Source organism: Budorcas taxicolor, chromosome 23 (assembly GCF_023091745.1).
Source record: "Budorcas taxicolor isolate Tak-1 chromosome 23, Takin1.1, whole genome shotgun sequence".
In the NCBI taxonomy this organism is placed as follows: Eukaryota; Metazoa; Chordata; class Mammalia; order Artiodactyla; family Bovidae; genus Budorcas; species Budorcas taxicolor.
Window position 1 is genome coordinate 44845441 of NC_068932.1, and position 16903 is coordinate 44862343.

The window sequence follows — 16903 nt, forward strand, 5'->3', positions numbered from 1 at the left end:
TTGTAGCCCCAACGTAGCCCTCTTTAAACTGCAAAACCGCAAGAACAAGTCAACGCGAGAGAAAGATGATTCAGGAGGCAGAGGCATATCAAGCAGTTAAACAGGATCCCTCAATTTAACACACATGTGGCGTCAAAGACGCTGCTCATTCCCAAAGGGCGGGGCTGTCGTGAGCTGAACCCGAACATGGGCTTAGGAGCGTAAACAACCAGCTGAGCCACCAACACTCACAAAGCCACTGTTTAGATGACTGTTACCTGCTGTGTGGTTGCAGTGGTTCTCAGTTCCTGGAACTTTTTCCAAACTGTATTTCCCCAAATTCCTGCAACCTTTTCCTCCATAGCCAAGGCCTAGGAGGGAGCTGGGAGGGGAATGTGACCACAGACAGATCGACCTGACCCTCCACACGACCCGTTCTCTGACAACACGGACCTCCTGACTCTTTGTCACTAAATCTGAAACCAGCTTGGAGAACTTTTCCAAAAACAAACAGTAACTCACAGTTCAGGGCCAGTTCAACGCATTCCTAGGTCCTCCAGGAGCAGCAGCCTTATGCTGTTGCTGTCTTCTCTTCCTGGGGTGGGGGGATGCAGGGCTTACTTACAGCAGTAGGTGCAAGAGATCTTGGCTGGGACGAGTTTGCTCAGCCAAGTTTCAACCCCAAAGTTTTGAGGCCGTCTTGAGAAAAATCTTCAGATTTTTCACAATTATGCCCTGGAATAAAATCTTGTAATCACCACGCAAAGAACTCAGGAGTGACCAAGAGGCACGTCCTGTTGGGGTGGGTGGTGGTGTCTGCACCCGGGGTGACTGGCCTTTGTCAGCAGCAGCCTGGCAGGACTGGGGTGCTATGCAAGGCCACCCAGTTTCAGGCACTACTGACTTCATCTCACTCCAACGTCTGTGTTAATAAGCATGAAAAGCAGTTACTGCTCTTGAGCCAGGCCCTGCTATGGGCCAGGAGCTTGGTGGGCATCCTGGCTCACGGACTGCCTGATGAGTCAGACTATATCATTCCTATTTTACAGGTGAGCAAACTGAGGTACAGAGAGGTTAGGCACCTTGCCATAGTCCTCTGGTTCCACCGCCAAGACTGGAACCCCAACTTGCTGACCTGAAGGCCCGTGCTTCTTCTCTGTAACCACGCTGCCTCCAGAGCAGTCAGGAGGCCTCTGGAAGCTGCTTCCAGGCATCACCCCCAGGGCAGGGGCCTCAGGGCAGCCTCGGATGTGACCCGGCATAAATGGTGGGGAGCCCTGAGGGCATCTAGGAGGAGGTGGAGGGGCGCAGGTAACAGTGAGGGCCACCGCCCTGCCTGCGGCTCCAAGCGCACCTCCGAGCGTCTCCCTGAACCCCCTTGGGGCTGGATGTCGGGATTCACGGAGCACACTTGCGCTCTCGCACACACGTGAGGGTGGTTGTGAGCCCGTGGGTCCCAACAAGCTGCCAGCAGAGGACAGCGCTGTCCACTGGAACGTATGGGACTCTGCTGGGGGGTTTTCCGGGGGCTAGTGAGGGGTGTGTGGATCCAAGCCCCACTCTGCTGGGCCAGGGGTATCGGTGTGACCCTGAACACACGGGCTTACATGGCAGAACAGAACCCCGGCGGCTTCAACCTCGTGCCAAGTCCAGGAATGGAAAGTGACCGCACGAGGACCAAACGCTTAACCCCGCGGGCCGCCAGGTGGGCCGCAGACGACGAAGAAAACCACTGGGCCGGGAGCGAATGATCAAAAACGTCCTTAGTAGGACATGTCCATTGTTAATAGCAAACACCTGGGGCCCAGAATGGAGCCATCTGCCGGCACGTTATAATTCATGGTTTTAACATGTGACCTTTGACCCCTACGCCTCCTTTCCCCCTCCTCCCCGGAAATTAATTAAAGTGTAAATGTAAATGGCCAGAATTTTTAATAAAGAAGGAGACCAGCTGAGCTCTGGTCACTTGAGAGGTGCGCAGGTGGCCACTGGGCGTTCCTGGCAAGTAGCCCTTTTACTTCTACGCTCTGATGGCTCTTTCCTGAATCCAGTCCCGCAAGGCAAGGGACTCCGGCCAGGGGACCAGTGTCACATGAAAGGGGCCCAGCCCCCCAGAGGCGGTGTCTCGGCTTCGTTACAAGAAGAGGCCACTGTCCCTGCGTGGGGCTCGTCAGGGCTGGGGCTTTGACAGACCTAAACAGATCCGGGGCTTAACAGAGGGCGGTTTACAGGTCGAGGTAACTGCGTCCTTGCCTCCCGCCCCAGGAGACAGACCTGTGTAGAACCTGCTGGTGGTCACATCTGCTCACTCTGCAAGTTTCTAACAGGGAAGACACTTTTAACCAAACGTGATCGCAATGGTGGTCATGGGAGATACTTCCAAGCTGTCTAACAAAGGCTGACGTCTACTCAGCCTTGTTCTAACATCACTGAGCTCCCGATGCTAGGGTAGCACTCAGGGCAGCCTGCAACTCGAGAGTGGTGAGGATGACTCTCTAGGTCTCCCTCCCCTTCCACTGCCCCGGGGATTGGAAACGGAAGGTTCCTTTGCTCAAGTACACCTGGTGAGGGGCCGGGGAATAGATGAGAGGCAGGAGCCAGAGGCTGCGGGCTGATGTCTTGAGTCTGATCCTGATCTACTGTGAGGCTTCTGGCCTTTCTGAACCTCGGTTTTCTCATCTGTATAATGGAGGTGACTGTTTCTGCCCTTTCCTTGTAGAGCTGTGACGATTAACTGAGAAACGTCTTTGTAAGCTGGGGAGTAATCTGTGAGATCTCCAGGGCCTTATTCTTACAACTGCTTTTAGTTTTTCTATTTTCAGCCTCCTACTTTGCTAAAATTAAACACAGGCTTTTAGGAGAAGCCACTTCTGGAAGGACTCTGCCTTTTAAAAGCAAATTGCTTCCTGGTCTCCATGGAGTTTAAAACAGGAAAGAGTGGGCTCAACCTTCTGTCTACCTGGGGTTTCTCAGTCCTTATTCTTTTTTATTTTTGTTTTTATTGTATGGTTTCTGTTCTTGTGAGTTATCATAAGTCCATTGTAGCTGATGTGGAATACACAATAAAAGAACATGGTGACGCTGCAGCCAATACTATGGTATAAAAGACGACAGCCTCAGAATCTTCTCCCCGGAAGTTTAGCCATTACACGCAGGGCATTACATGCAAGGCATTTACGTTTCATGAAAAAAAAAAAGTTTAGCTATTAACTCTGCACACATCTGATTGTGCTGGAATCACCATCCAACTCTCCATCTACTATCAGCCTATTCAAACATCAGCCTATCTACCCATCCATCACCCATCCATTCAACCACTCACCCTCCCATCCATCCTCCCATCCATATATCCATCCTTCCATCCATCCATCCTTTCAGTCCAGGAGTATTTATTGAAATTTACTGTATACCAGGCACTACTATATTCTAGGTGCTGGGGACTTAGCAGTGAATAAGACAGACAAAATTCATGACCCACTAGAGCTTAGAGTGGGTCCCTCTGAATACTGTTGGTCACAGAGAGGGCCAGAATTTACCCTTGACGTTACACTGCAGCCTCTGTGTCACATGTCCTGGGGAAAGGAATAAGCTCTCTGTGTGTGTATGTGTGTGTATGTGTGTTGTTTGTGTGTAAGGGGGGAAGTATTGGCAAAATTTCAGCAGCAATGTCCTGGGGGAATGAGGAAGCTGTGTGTGTGTGTGTGTGTTTAAGGGGGGAGGTATTGGCTGAATTTCAGCGGCAATGTTTTCACACATGTTCTACCACAAATAAAATGCTGGATTAACGGGCAATGACAGGAAATAATTCTCTGCTGTTGTAACATAAGTTGAAGGAGATTTGTAGAACTAAATGCTTAAAAATGGGCCAGCCCTCCTGCTTCGAGAAGTCACACGGGGACAAGGCTCTGGACTGAGGAGGCTTCAGTCCCCACATGAAGCCTGAACGCAGCAAAACAGACAAGGATGCAGGTGGTGGCGAGGATCCCAGGAGGCAGGGTGGCATGGCTGCCCTAGTCTCCATCTAGTCTGGACCACAGAGCTCCCTGGGAGCCTGAAGTGGGAAGCAAGAGCATCTTCCTCTGACCAGAACCCCCAAGTAGATGCCCTTCTCCTCTTCCTGAGGTTCACTGGAGATAAGACAGCAAGGTGGAGAGTCAGGGGCTTGGTTTCTGGGGACTCAGCCTTACATCCTGGGGCTTCCACTTGGGTAGTTTTGAAAACATAAGCAATTCATTTAACTTTCTGAGCTCCATCACCTCACCTTTAAAATGGCTATAACTACACCCACCTCACACCTTTGACCGATGATAGAGGACACCCCAGGGCCATCTAGGGCCCAAGTCAACTTTGCCTCTGTTCATTTCCTCCAAACTGGTTATTCAAGGAGGAGAGGCCACGTGGAATGGTCTCCCCAGCTTGACCTCTGGTTTGTATCTAGCTTAAGAGGAGCAGACATTCTACATGCCCTTGCTGCTGTGACTATTACTATCTCAAGTCTACACTGATTGCAGACAAATCCTTTCATTTGTTTCAGTGAGCAAAATCTAATCCTGTGGAGAGGAAATAAGTACACAGTCTGTACTGAGGGGCTCTCCTGCCAGTTCATTTCCCCTTTATGGTTACATCGGGAAGTAGCCAACTCAATTACTCTGGTTGGATAATTAAATTGATTCTAACCTATAGTGTTTTAACGTTACTAGAGTTCCTCATTTTCTTGCTGTTTGTTTTTATTTTTAACTCCTTGGGTAAAGATTTCCATCCCTTCCGCTGTACTTGGAAGAAGTGAAGACTTTCTTAAACTTTTCATTGAGGAAAAAAAATACTCACCTTCAAATGAAGAGCTGATATGGGGAAATAATTTTCTCCAATTCCACTTTCATAAAATCCCTTTATAATAAGCGTATTTCAAGACCTCAGATAGATCCTCAAATTTCAAAAGGGGGTGAGCTTTAATTACGTATATTTTTCACTGATTCTTCAAGAAAGCAAGTTTTTCGAAAGGTATAGACTTTCCAGATACATCGGATTTCTGTCAATTCCTACCACATCTGAAACTTGGGAAGTTTTCACTGAAAAGTACAGTCAATTTTAGTTTCTTGAATCACATTTTCAGAGAGAAAAGTGAAAGCGTTAATTGCTCAGTTGTGTCTGACTCTTTGTGAACCCATAGATTGTAGCCTGCCAGGCTCCTTTGTCCATGGAATTCTCCAGGCAAGAATACTGGAGTGGGTAGCCGTTCCCTTCGCTAGGGGAGCTTCCTGACCCAGGGATTATACTCAAGTCTCCTGTGTTGCAGGCAGATTCTCTACCATCTGAGTCATCAGGGATAGAAGCTGCCTCAAATATAAATTCAATTTTCCTGTAACACAAGCTAGGAATTCTTGAGAAGAGTCAGCCTAACCCTATGCAATTCTTCTGGGATTGGTTAAGACTGGACTTCACTCTGGAATATCCCCAACAAACACCCCTTCCAACCTAGCTCCTTGTTTGCAATAAATTATTGGTAACTTTTTTAAAAGGTGTTAAATGCTATTATGGTAATATTTTAAAATTTCTCCTTATCTTTTAGAGGCATAACTTACATATTTATAGATGAAGTTATGATACCCAGTATTGTATAAATAGATTAGGTGCCCTGACTGCAAGCCCCATGACACCCAAAATGTCCTGGAGGAGAGCCCTGAGCTTTGGGTCTGCGATCACCAGTTTGCCTGTCTATCCTCCTTGTCACAATAGAAGGGCCTAGAAGTCAAGGTTCCTGCCATTTGGGTCCACTGGCCCACCCTGCCCCTTGGGACCAGACACCCAGGTTCCCCAAAATACTAGTTGAGTCAGTGAGAGCTTTTGCTGTAATTGGTTGCCCAGCCCTGCTTCCTGTAGCTGGCTTGTCTGGGCTTGAGGGCGGAGCCCACATCCTCTCGGTTTTCAGGAGAGAAGGGTGAACTTGGGTGGAGCCATCCAGCTGTGCTCCACATCTGGACAGCTGTGCAGCAAGGAAGCATGCCGTGACCGTTTCCTGAATTGAATTATATGGAATCAAGTGAGCCAGTTATCCACACTTCTGCGGAAGTGGACTGGCGATGCTTCCACCTTAAATGCGCTTATTTGATCTAGTTGTAGACGGTATTCGTGAACGCCCAGCCTCAGCAGAATGTAAATGATCGACACCCGTGGTGAGCAAGCGGTGACCCTCGCTCGTTTATTTTCTCAGCCCACGTTATACTGGGCGCTGAACGCACTGCCCTCCACTGCCTGTTGGCAACCAGGCGGCACATTCTTTGCTTGAGAATTGTTTGTCAGCCTGGATTAAACAAAACCCAACAGCCCCAAACTCCAAATCTAAGGATCAGCATGAAAACTATGGCAGTAATTCCTTCCAGAGACACACATGTGTGCTCTTTTGTGGTTCTTGGATGGAGAGTCCTTAAAGAATCTTACTGGAGAAACAGCAAAGTGATATTCCAAACAGGAAAGACAGTCCACGTAAGAATACTGGAGTGGGTTGCCATGCCCTGGTCCAGGGGCTCTTCCCCACCCAGAGGTCAAACCTGCATCTCTTGCATCTCCTGCACTGCCAGGCAGATGCTTTACTGCTGAGCCACCTGGGACGTCTTCCGGTCTTGGCTTAAACGTCAACCCCACAGAGTTCTTCCCCAAACCACTAATTAACATCCGGTCCCCCAGCCAACACGTCTGCTTTTCACCCTCTTCCTTTGCTTTAGTCACAGTTCTCCTCTCAACCTGCATTTTGTAATTTACTGCTTTCCAAGGCTGTCTTCCTTACAAGAATTCAAGTTCCATGAGGACAAGAAAAGGATCTGTCCTGTTCATGGCTGAAATAACTCCACCATCTATCCAAGCGCATAACCCGCTGCAGGAACTGAGTCACTGAGTGTTTCAGTCCAGCTGTATCCCATCACGAGAAGGCTCTACGACTCCAACTCTCATCTTAACAGGAAATTTTCCACAAAAAATAAGAGGAGGTTCTGACAGTAATTTCTGAATACTAACCCTGCCTTTTTTCCTACTCTCGGAAGTGACATTTACTATTATACTAAATATTCTTTCCCCAAAGTGCTCACATTATTCAAATTATTTTTCTTACTCCCATAAATGTGGCATACTTAGCCCTCAACCCCTTAAGGCCAAATGCTCCAAGAAGCTCATTAATGGATGGACTCAACTGAGTTCAAACTCCCACTCCAATCCCCAGATTTTGCTTTTGCCAAAGAGTGATTTCCAAGACAGGTCTTAATGTTAACTATCCAAAGACATAAAACACACACTCTCACACACACTCAAAGACCTGTAGTAATTAATGATATGACCCCGTAAGGATACCCCCTCCAACTATTTCTCTAACATGCAACTGAAATCCTGACACCCACGTTTGAAAGAGCTCTCCTCCACCCTCCGTTTCCAGGCCTTTGGGTCCCATTCGTCAGTGATGGCAGTTGGTGAAATTTCAGAGTTAGAATTCTGGGATGTTTTGATAAGGAATAAACAAGGGGTATTAAGGAATGCATTTTTTTCCTTTAAACCATCTGCAACACTTGTTTTTTTTTTGATTCTGGGAGAGTTTCATATCATGAAAGCCATCCCTGATTCATCTCTTTGCAAGTTACCTTTGGGGCTGAGACTTAAATCACATTTTTAACATTTGCTACTCATGTCTGAATCAGCAGTGGGGAGAAGTCGGGAGAAAGGTTTGGACATGGGCCAGCTGAAAATGAGCCATTCACACAGAAACCATGGGTGCTCACACGGCACTAGAAATGCCTTCCAGCAACTATGAGCAGGAATCCTGGGGAAAAAAAAAGAGCCTTTAACTCTTCAGTGGTTCCAAGGTTCCTGTGAGCTGAACAACAATAATAATAACACTGTCTATTTGTGGAGTGATTTGTAATTTACAAAGACATATGATCTCATTTAATCCACTCTCTCACTCTCATGGGGACCCTATGAGGTAAGAGAATGACCACGTTGAGATAATGCTGGAGATTAAAAGCAGCCTGGAAATTCTACAATGGGTGATGGATGACTGAGGTGGCCGGAACGCTCGACCTCCCCCTTACTGTGGGCTTTTGTGATTAATTCACCCACTTGCTTAGGAAGTTTCTCTCCATCTGAGAAAATTAAAAACACCACTCTCTGGACAGGAATGTGGGATCACAAATGAGAACCAAATAGAAAAGATTTACACAAAAGCACAAGCTCCGCAAAAGAGGAAACTTAGAAATCGCTAATAAGGTATAAATCAAGGAAAGGCTATTAGCAAACCCCTGGTTAAAAAAAAAAAAAAAAAAAAAGCTTTTAAAGTGATTTGCTGAGCTCTTAACAATACCATTTCTACCCATGATTTTCAAATATCTCCAGGGTAATTTGGCTCAAATCCTTAAATACTGTCATGAAGACGTTCCAAGTTGAAGGGTTTTACACAAAATTACAGAGGGTACCAGAAAGCAGTGCCTTGCTATTATACCTCCAGAATTGTGTGAATTTCAGAGCTGGAAGGTCTTGCTCATCTGTGCGTTCCCCAGAACAACAAACGTGGGTCAGGGTATTTGTTTAATGTGTGAACAAGCAAGCGAAAGAACGGGTGGATGGATGGATGGAATGATGTACACGATGAACAGATGGATGGACGGATAGATGGATGACCAGATGGAGGTATAGGCAGATGGAACAAACAATGAATAGATTGATGGAGGAAGGAATGGAAGAAGGATAAAGACTAACTCACTCATTTTACTGATAAAAACATAAGAGCCAGTGCGGCTACTAATTAGTCTGTTTTGCCAAAAATAGCTGGTGTCAGAATTGAGGCTCTCAGGTCTCTTAAAATCCCAGTCTAGTGTTCCCAGTCTAGACTCTCTTATCTTCTACTGGCCTTTTTAAATCAAGAATTCTGAAGTATTAACAATATTAACAACACAATCTTCTTAGTCGTGAGAGCCACTTTTGGAGGGAATATAGGCTGGTGTATTTGTGCCTACTTGATAATCAGTGATATTAAGCACAGAGTGAATTTCCTGTGGCCACTTTGAGCTCATCAAGAATGAGAAAGCATGAAAACCACTCAATTTCACATCAGCTTTCTGCTCCGAGATTCACACAGTGAGCTGCTCGCGACGCTGGACCCTCTTTGGGCTGGTGCGATACTGGAGACAGGAGAGTGCCACAGGCCCTGGCCCAGCCTCACCCCCAAGGAGAGATTCTTTGCCCCAAATACCCAACAAACAGTTCTTCTGCCCCTCCCCAGGGAGTTTAAATGACATGGGGCACATTATTTCTTGGAGCAAACTGCCCCTCTTTGAGGATGTTCCCTTGGTTTAAATCTAGAGTTTTGCAGCATTTCACATCCTGTTAGTATTGGACCTAAGATACTGGGTTGGCCAAAAATTTCATTTGGGTTTTTCTGTAAGATGTTATGGAAAAATCCAGATGAATTTTTTGGTCAACCCAGTACTTTCATTCCGGCTCAGGTCTTGGCTTCTGCCATCTCAGATGCAGAGAGCAAGTTCTTCTACGAGGTCTTGGTGAGTCCCTTGAATTGTGCTTAAGACAGAACCTCAAGCAAAAACGATGCTTATCTGTGCTGAAGGTGGTGATAGATGATGGACAGGAGATGCAGGGCTTTGCTGGGATGAGATGGCTCAGGGACCAGCTCTGGTGAAAGGACAATGCCCACCATGTGAGCCTGCAGTCCAGCCTCACAAGCCATTCGAGAGGAGGCCCATGAGGCTATCGGTTGCAAAAGCGTTACCACATTCTGTAATAGTCCATCTCTCTGCTTGGACTTCTAATCCTCTTTAAGCAGGTGCCCCCTGCACATCAAGACCTCATGAAGGCCAGCCCTTAGGATGCCCTTTGGCACCTGCTTCTTGCCACTAGTGCTTCTTTTGGCAAACCCAGGGGGCAGGCTTGACCTAGGAAGTGCCATGAAGATAAGCACTGGGAAGGTCTCAGGGTATAAAAAAGAAGCTGGCGTCATCACAAGGGTACGTTTCCTTCACTGATGAAAATCTGCCTACTTTAGCACAACATCTAGTTTGGGAGGGACCCTTAGAGGCGTAGGAATGCATTGGAATCTGGAATCATTCCAAGCTGCATCTATTTCCACCTCCTCTGAATGCTCCAATAATTAAACTGTCTTTTTTTTTTTTTTTTCTGGGTGAATCAAATATAGAATTTCAGAAAACCATGAAGCAAGGAAGAATGACATAACTTACCGAGGAGGGAAAGTCACTTAAGATTTGAGAAGGGGATGTGGTATCAGCAGTAGGGACCCTACAAGTCCCCAAGCTACTGACACTTAGATCCTCTGCCCCAGGGCCAACCCAGAGAGAAGATGCATCTCCCCACCTGGCACCCATCTGATTGCACCCCCTTTGCCCAGTGGCTTTACCAGGCCCAGAAGGAGCTGTAGGCACAAATCAAAACCACGTGTAGGGGATTCTAGGGTTATTTGCCATCTCTAAACAAAGGCCATATCTGGGCCCACCACTTCTCAGCGAAGAGCTCAGGCCACATGCCCTATGCTCTGCAATCTGGGTGCTTCTCTCCGAGGAGTCTGGTTCATGGACTTTCTGGAAGCTTCCACGAGTGCTCTGGCCAGAAAACCAGGGAGCTCTTTGCCCAGCTGTTTCCTGATGTGCATCCCTGGCCACAGCCTGGCTCCGGGAGCAGCTGCAGCAAGGGTACTTGCCCGGTTGAAGGGTTCATGATGCATCCTCCCTTGTCAGCGGCCGTCTTGCAGCTGCAACCTCTCTCCAGGGTGTCATGGTTCATCCCAAAATTGTGGCCCAGCTCATGTGCCAGGGTCACGGCCGCGCCCAGGGGGCTGTCTGAATGGTCCTCAAAGAAAACACAAGGGCACAATGTATAGGTCACAGCCTATATACCTCTTTCCCAGCACCCCCTTCCCTCCTAGCTCTGCCCTCCCAGACATTTATTTTTCATGAACAGTTGATGGAATCCAATCTCCTATAAGGAATCAAGATGTGCTGTGCTGTGCTCAGACGTGTCCCGACTCTTTGTGACTCTGCGGACTGTGGCCCGCTAGGCTCCCCTGTCCATGGGATTCTCTAGGCAAGAACACTGGAGTGAGTTGCCAGGCCCTCCTCCAGGGGATCTTCCTGACCCAGGGATCAAACACATCTCTTGGGTCTCCTGCACTGGCAGGCGGGTTCTTTACCACTAGTGCCACCTGGGAAGCCCAAGGATAGAGCCCCATTATTTAGTTTAGACTTAAAGATTTGACCTATTTTATTAAACCAGTTTGGGGCCCCCTCTGCTGAAGAATGCATTCCTCATGAATACATGTAGGATTCCTCGTGTCTTTACATGAAATAATCAAGACCATCATTTCCCTCCAGCATCCTATAAGCTCTCACAAGACACAATTCTACTGAATGAGGCAAAAAGTTGTCCTGCTTCATAGGAAGAGGAGGTCCTTTCCAGGTGGCTTAAGTGGTAAAGAATCCGCCTGCTGATGCAGGAGACGCAGGAGATACAGCTTTGATCCCTGGGTCGGCAAGATCTCCAGGAGAAGGAAATGACAAGAAGTTTCATGGAAAGAGAATCTGGTGGACTACAGTCCATGGGGTTGCAAGTGTCGGACATGACTTAGCGACTTTACAACAATAGGAAGAGGCAGCTCATTTCTTCATAGGTAATATAAGTACCATTTTACCCTTGATTGAGAAGATGCTGATAGAAAGTCAGGAGAGGAAGCGTACTTAGTACAGTCTAAATAAGATCTGAGCAATCCCCCCTTTTTTTTTTGACAGTTGAACCATGCTTGCTAATATTGTTTTATGCATTATGCATAGCTTTTTCTCAGTACACATATTTCTTGCTTAATGTCTCTCATCGACTTGTTGGCCCTCTCATTTGAGTCGGCAGCCATGATACCCAAGGAGTCTTCATCCTGTTAGCAGATGCATTATCTTGTTGGCCATCAAAAGATTCAAGCAGAGGAGCAGTTGGGAACCGGCCGGGCTGCTAGTGTTGGGTGCTCTCCTGGGAGGCGTGGGTCGGCAGTGGCTCACTGCGGAGATGGGGGCACTGGCAGGACTGTTAGTCCCGGAAGGTGCCCCTTGGCCCCAGTTTTCCAGGGTCTGAGCAACTCCTACTGGGTACACTTCTTGCTGTCTACTTGGTAGAGAAGGATACTTGGAAATTTTATGAGAGTTCACCATAAAAGCAAACTACATTGAATAAAGTGTCTGAAGACTCACTGAATTAAGATTGCAACTTGCCTGTTGTCGTTTTGTCAGGAGGCATCCTGATTCTCTGACTCTTGCTGCTGGGAGTTCACTCAAGCTTTTGCTTAGTTTTGGAAGGTGGGTTTTCCATCCAGCAAGAGCTGCTTGGCCACCCCAAACTTAGTGGGGTACATGCATGGCTTGGCTAAAGAGATATTAGAAATTAATTTTAAAAATATCACTACTCAACTTTTTACCAGTGACTATGATCTGCAGAAACAGTGCCCATGACTGGTGTTTCTGCAAACGCCTGCATGTCACCGAGTGTCGAAGGCAACTTTCTGAATCCCGCTCTGCGCTGCAAGAGGTAATGTGGGAGGTTTCCAGGAAACAGTGATACTCTGCTTTAGAGTAGCAGTTCTCAAACTTTTGGCACCAGGAACCAGTTCTGTGGAAGACAATTTTTCCACAAATGGCAGTGAGGGTGGGGATGGTTTTGAGATGATTCAAGTGTATTGCATTTATTGTGTTCAGTTCAGTTCAGTCGCTCAGTCGTGTCTGACTCATTGCGACCCCATGAATCGAAGCATGCCAGGCCTCCCTGTCCATCACCAACTCCCGAAGTTTACCCAAACTCATGTCCATTGAATTGGTGATGCCATCCAGCCATCTCATCCTCTGTCGTCCCCTTCTCCTCCTGCCTCCAATCCCTCCCAGCATCAGGGTCTTCTCCGATGAGTCAACTCTTCACATGAGGTGGCCAAAGTATTGGAGTTTCAACTTCAGCATCAGTCCTTCCAATGAACACCCAGGGCTGATCTCCTTTAGGATGGACTGGTTGGATCTCCTTGCAGTCCAAGGGACTCTCAAGAGTCTTCTCCAACAGCACACTTCAAAAGCATCAATTCTTGGGTGCTCTTCACAGTCCAACTCTCACATCCATACATGACCACTGGAAAAACCATAGTCTTGTTTATTTCTATTAATATTATATCAGCTTCACCTCAGATCATCAGGCATTAGATCCCAGAGGCTGGAGACCCCTGCTTTAGGGAACATGCTATTCCTGATACAAAAAATCTTTGTAGGCAATGGCACCCCACTCCAGTACTCTTGCCTGGAAAATCCCATGGACGAAGAAGCCTGGTAGGCTGCAGTCCATGGGGTTGCTGAGTCGGGCACGACTGAGCGACTTCACTTTCACTTTCATGCATTGGAGAAGGAAATGGCAACCCACTCCAGTGTTCTTGCCTGGAGAATCCCAGGGACGGCAGAGCCTGGTGGGCTGCTGTCTATGGGGTCGCACAGAGTTGGACACGACTGCAGCGACTTAGCAGCAGCAGCAGCATATAAGACTTATAGGTTTGTTGGCAGTTACAGCTGTAGCTGCCTTTCTCAGTAGCCCTCAGTCTAAGAAACCAAGTTATTCTTAGAATAGATGAAATTCCTAATAAATTACTTTGTTTAGATTTTATAGTTTCCTGTTGTAGGAAGCTTCACAAATGTTTCAGGAAATCAATTTGATTCAATCTGAAAATGCTGAATTTAGCATGCTTTGGTACAAAATTGTAGGAATTCATCTTTAAAAACAAAAAGCCTCTTCATCAAATTCTTTTGTATCACTGAATATCGTGGTTTTGTTTTGAACTGCCTAATTGTTTTGCATTCTTCCACATATATGTGATTATAAAAAGAATGTCTCTTAAGAGACCCTGATAAATGGTTCACATTTCTAGTAAGACAAAAACCTGTTTCTTTATTACTGGCATTATCTCCAAACCAAGACTATTTTAGTCCAGTTAGATACAAAGGCATGGATTGAGGTAACTGAAATGAAAGATTTGCTCAATCTCAGAAAAATGGAGAAACAGTACAGAACTCAGATCTTCAATGCAATCAGGATTCTTGCTTCCTTGTGACAGGATTTCCTTCCTCTTAGATTTGTGGGTCCTTGAAAGAGGCACGGTTGCAAGTAACACTCATGAATTTAACTTCAGAGACACAGTGGGAGAAAGTCTGGAGGGTTTAGATCTGGTCAAGATGTTGATTTTGTTGACCTCAAGAATTTTATAGAAACCAAAGGAGCTGTAGACTTCCAGCCGACACGGTGCTTCTCGTCACTTGAAGCAAATAAGGAATGTGCCAAGGATGGACTTCACTGCTGGCCGGCTTGTCAAACCCACTTCTTGTTAATTAATTTTGGCCTTGACTTGATTTCTGATGCAGTATATTTATCTGCTTCTGTTTCCCACATTTATTTTCATCTGTTTTAAATAGTCTTCCCTGCCTGCTTTCAAAGAAGGAATCTTGATCAAATGCTTGCGTGTAAACGGAATAAAGGATGTGAACTTTAAAAAGCCTCTTTATGCGATCAGATCGGTCATAAGAACGTTTAAACACGCCACAGCTGCAGAGCTGCCATGCTTATAAGGAATTCAGTTTCAGCCCTAAAAAATATTTATGCCAAATTTTAAGTGGCAAAGTCAGTAGCCACTGGCAATGGAACCATGAAAGAGAAAATGATTCCCTCTTAAAACTTTACAGGCTACTCTGTTAAAAATACAGTTGGGATCTGACTTGAAATGAACCTGGCACCAACAAAAAACAAACTTTCCTGGGACCTCCAGGTTCAAAGAAAACCAGAGGGCGGACCGTTTAAGCCAGAAGTCCACTGGGAGGGGCAACCCCTCCGTAGAGCCTCCCCAGCCTACACGTTCGGCGCGTGTTTATGTTAATTACCCACACCACCCAGAGAAGAGGAAAATGTTCCATGCAGATATTCACTAAGAAGATTAGGGTGGGCAGAACGTGAAGAGCAAATAGAAGTCAGCAGAATATTCCTCCTTCAGCCCTTTAATACAATCAAATATTCACAAATGTTCTGTTTGAAAAATGTGGAGGAATTCACGGTTTCTTGGAAGGGCAAGGCTCTGTTTGTTTAACAGAGGGGGTGGGATGGTCTTGGAGGACACTCCCTGTCTGAGGGCTGGTGCGAAGGGGACACCGCATTGTTCCATCAGGGACTGAAACCACATGGGATGAGAGTCTTCCCTTTAGTTACCTGACAAAGGGGAGCCCATCAAAGTTATCTCCGTTACATTTGGAAGGAACAAGTCCCAGATAGTCTACCCATTTTATTTCCTTTTACAAACATATATAGCTCTTATATGACAAAGTGATCCTTGTAAAGCAATAAACCTAGGTCTCTGCCTTCCAAGAATAAGGTTAGTATAAAGACAAATTAGACCCTGGCGAGGAGGTATGTCAAGCATTTGCAGCGGTAAACAGTTAAAAACCTCAGACTTTTGGCTATTGGGTCTGGAAGCAGAACCATCAGAAAACCATTCTAACGGTAATATCTGGTGAGACCACAGTCCATCCCAGAAGCTAAGTGATGAGGGCAACCCCAGTGCCCTGGCTCATCCCAGCACTGGGAGGATTTCTTGGCTGGAGGCAGTTGGACCAAAATCCCACTTGAACTTTTCCTCCATAAAAGGTGTAGGCAGGCTTCTACTCAACTACTTTTACACACCTTTCCTATGTGCATCTTGGTGTGTTTTTTTAAACAGTCCCTAGAATACTGTTGGGTAGGGAAGATCATAAACAGAAACAGGGTAGAAATATATCTAAGCCAACTCCTTAGAAAAGATCCTGATGCTGTGAAAGAATGAAAGCCAAAGAAGAAGAGGGCAGCAGAGGATGAGATGGTTAGATAGCATCATCAACTCAACGGACAGGAACTTGAGCAAACTCCAGGAGACAGTGAAGGACAGGGAAGCCTGGCATGCTGTAGTCCATGGGTCACGAAGAATCAGACATGACTTAGTGACTGAACAGCAATGATATCCAAGGAGCATTAAAGAAAAAGGATCTAATTTTACAAAGTCTGATAAATTTCCTGAAAAATCATCAGGAGAATTAGGTCTAGACATTGCTGTCGACTTCTCCATGCCCCTGGCTTACCATGACGATTCCCCCGGACTGTTCTGCTGTGCACATACTCATGATGGGTGCCATGCCGATGGTGGTCCCTTGGAAATAAACTCCACTAGGAATAAAAGAAAGGACTCTCGTAAATCAATGCAGAGAAGCTTTCTAACCTTTGAAATTCTGTTGGACATTCCTGCATTCCAAAAGCAGAAAAACTGCAAAATCGTATATAAAGATTCAAACTAACACAACGTTTGAAATCAACTATATTCCAATTTTAAAAAGATGGAAATAGTTGCATGAGAGTACGTTTGTAGGTGCTTTTTATCATTGGTTTTTCTAAAAATGTGTGTTCCAGTTGCATCATCATCCCATAATCCTTTAAGATTTCTGTTTTCAAGACTCGGGGCAACAACCAGTCATGACTTGTATATTTATAAGTTGTAATCTGTCTGTCTCCTAGTGAACTGGGGGCAGGGTGCTCCTTTTAAACAGTATCTGCTGATGCTAGGGCTGAAAAGAGTCATGGAGAGAGAGAGAGAGAGAATCACTATTAACAAATCAAATGCATTAGATGCTTAACTTGATTCTCAGCTGCTGTTGCTTTCCTGGGTAACATTACTGGGTTACAATTAGGCCAGAAACCCAAACTTTTCCAAAATGTCCTGCTAATATGGCTTGCAAAAATAAAAACAGCAGAAAAATGATTGACCCTCGGAAGTGAGTGCAGAAGCACCCACAAAGCCTTAGCACCTAGGAGGAAGCTTCTGGAAGGAGACTTCATG

The 16903-nt window shown here is 46.1% G+C and overlaps 1 protein-coding gene across 1 annotated transcript in view; it reads right to left on the reverse strand.

Moving 5' to 3' along the window:
* The window catches only part of ADAM12 (ADAM metallopeptidase domain 12), a 336316-nt gene that overhangs the window by 71329 nt on the left and 248084 nt on the right, over window positions 1–16903 (reverse strand). The window contains exons 10-11 of the mRNA XM_052660834.1: window positions 16152–16236; window positions 10688–10836 (exon numbers count right to left, since the gene is read on the reverse strand). Of these exons, the coding sequence (XP_052516794.1) occupies window positions 10688–10836; window positions 16152–16236 (234 nt within the window). The remainder of the gene's footprint in view (window positions 1–10687; window positions 10837–16151; window positions 16237–16903) is intronic.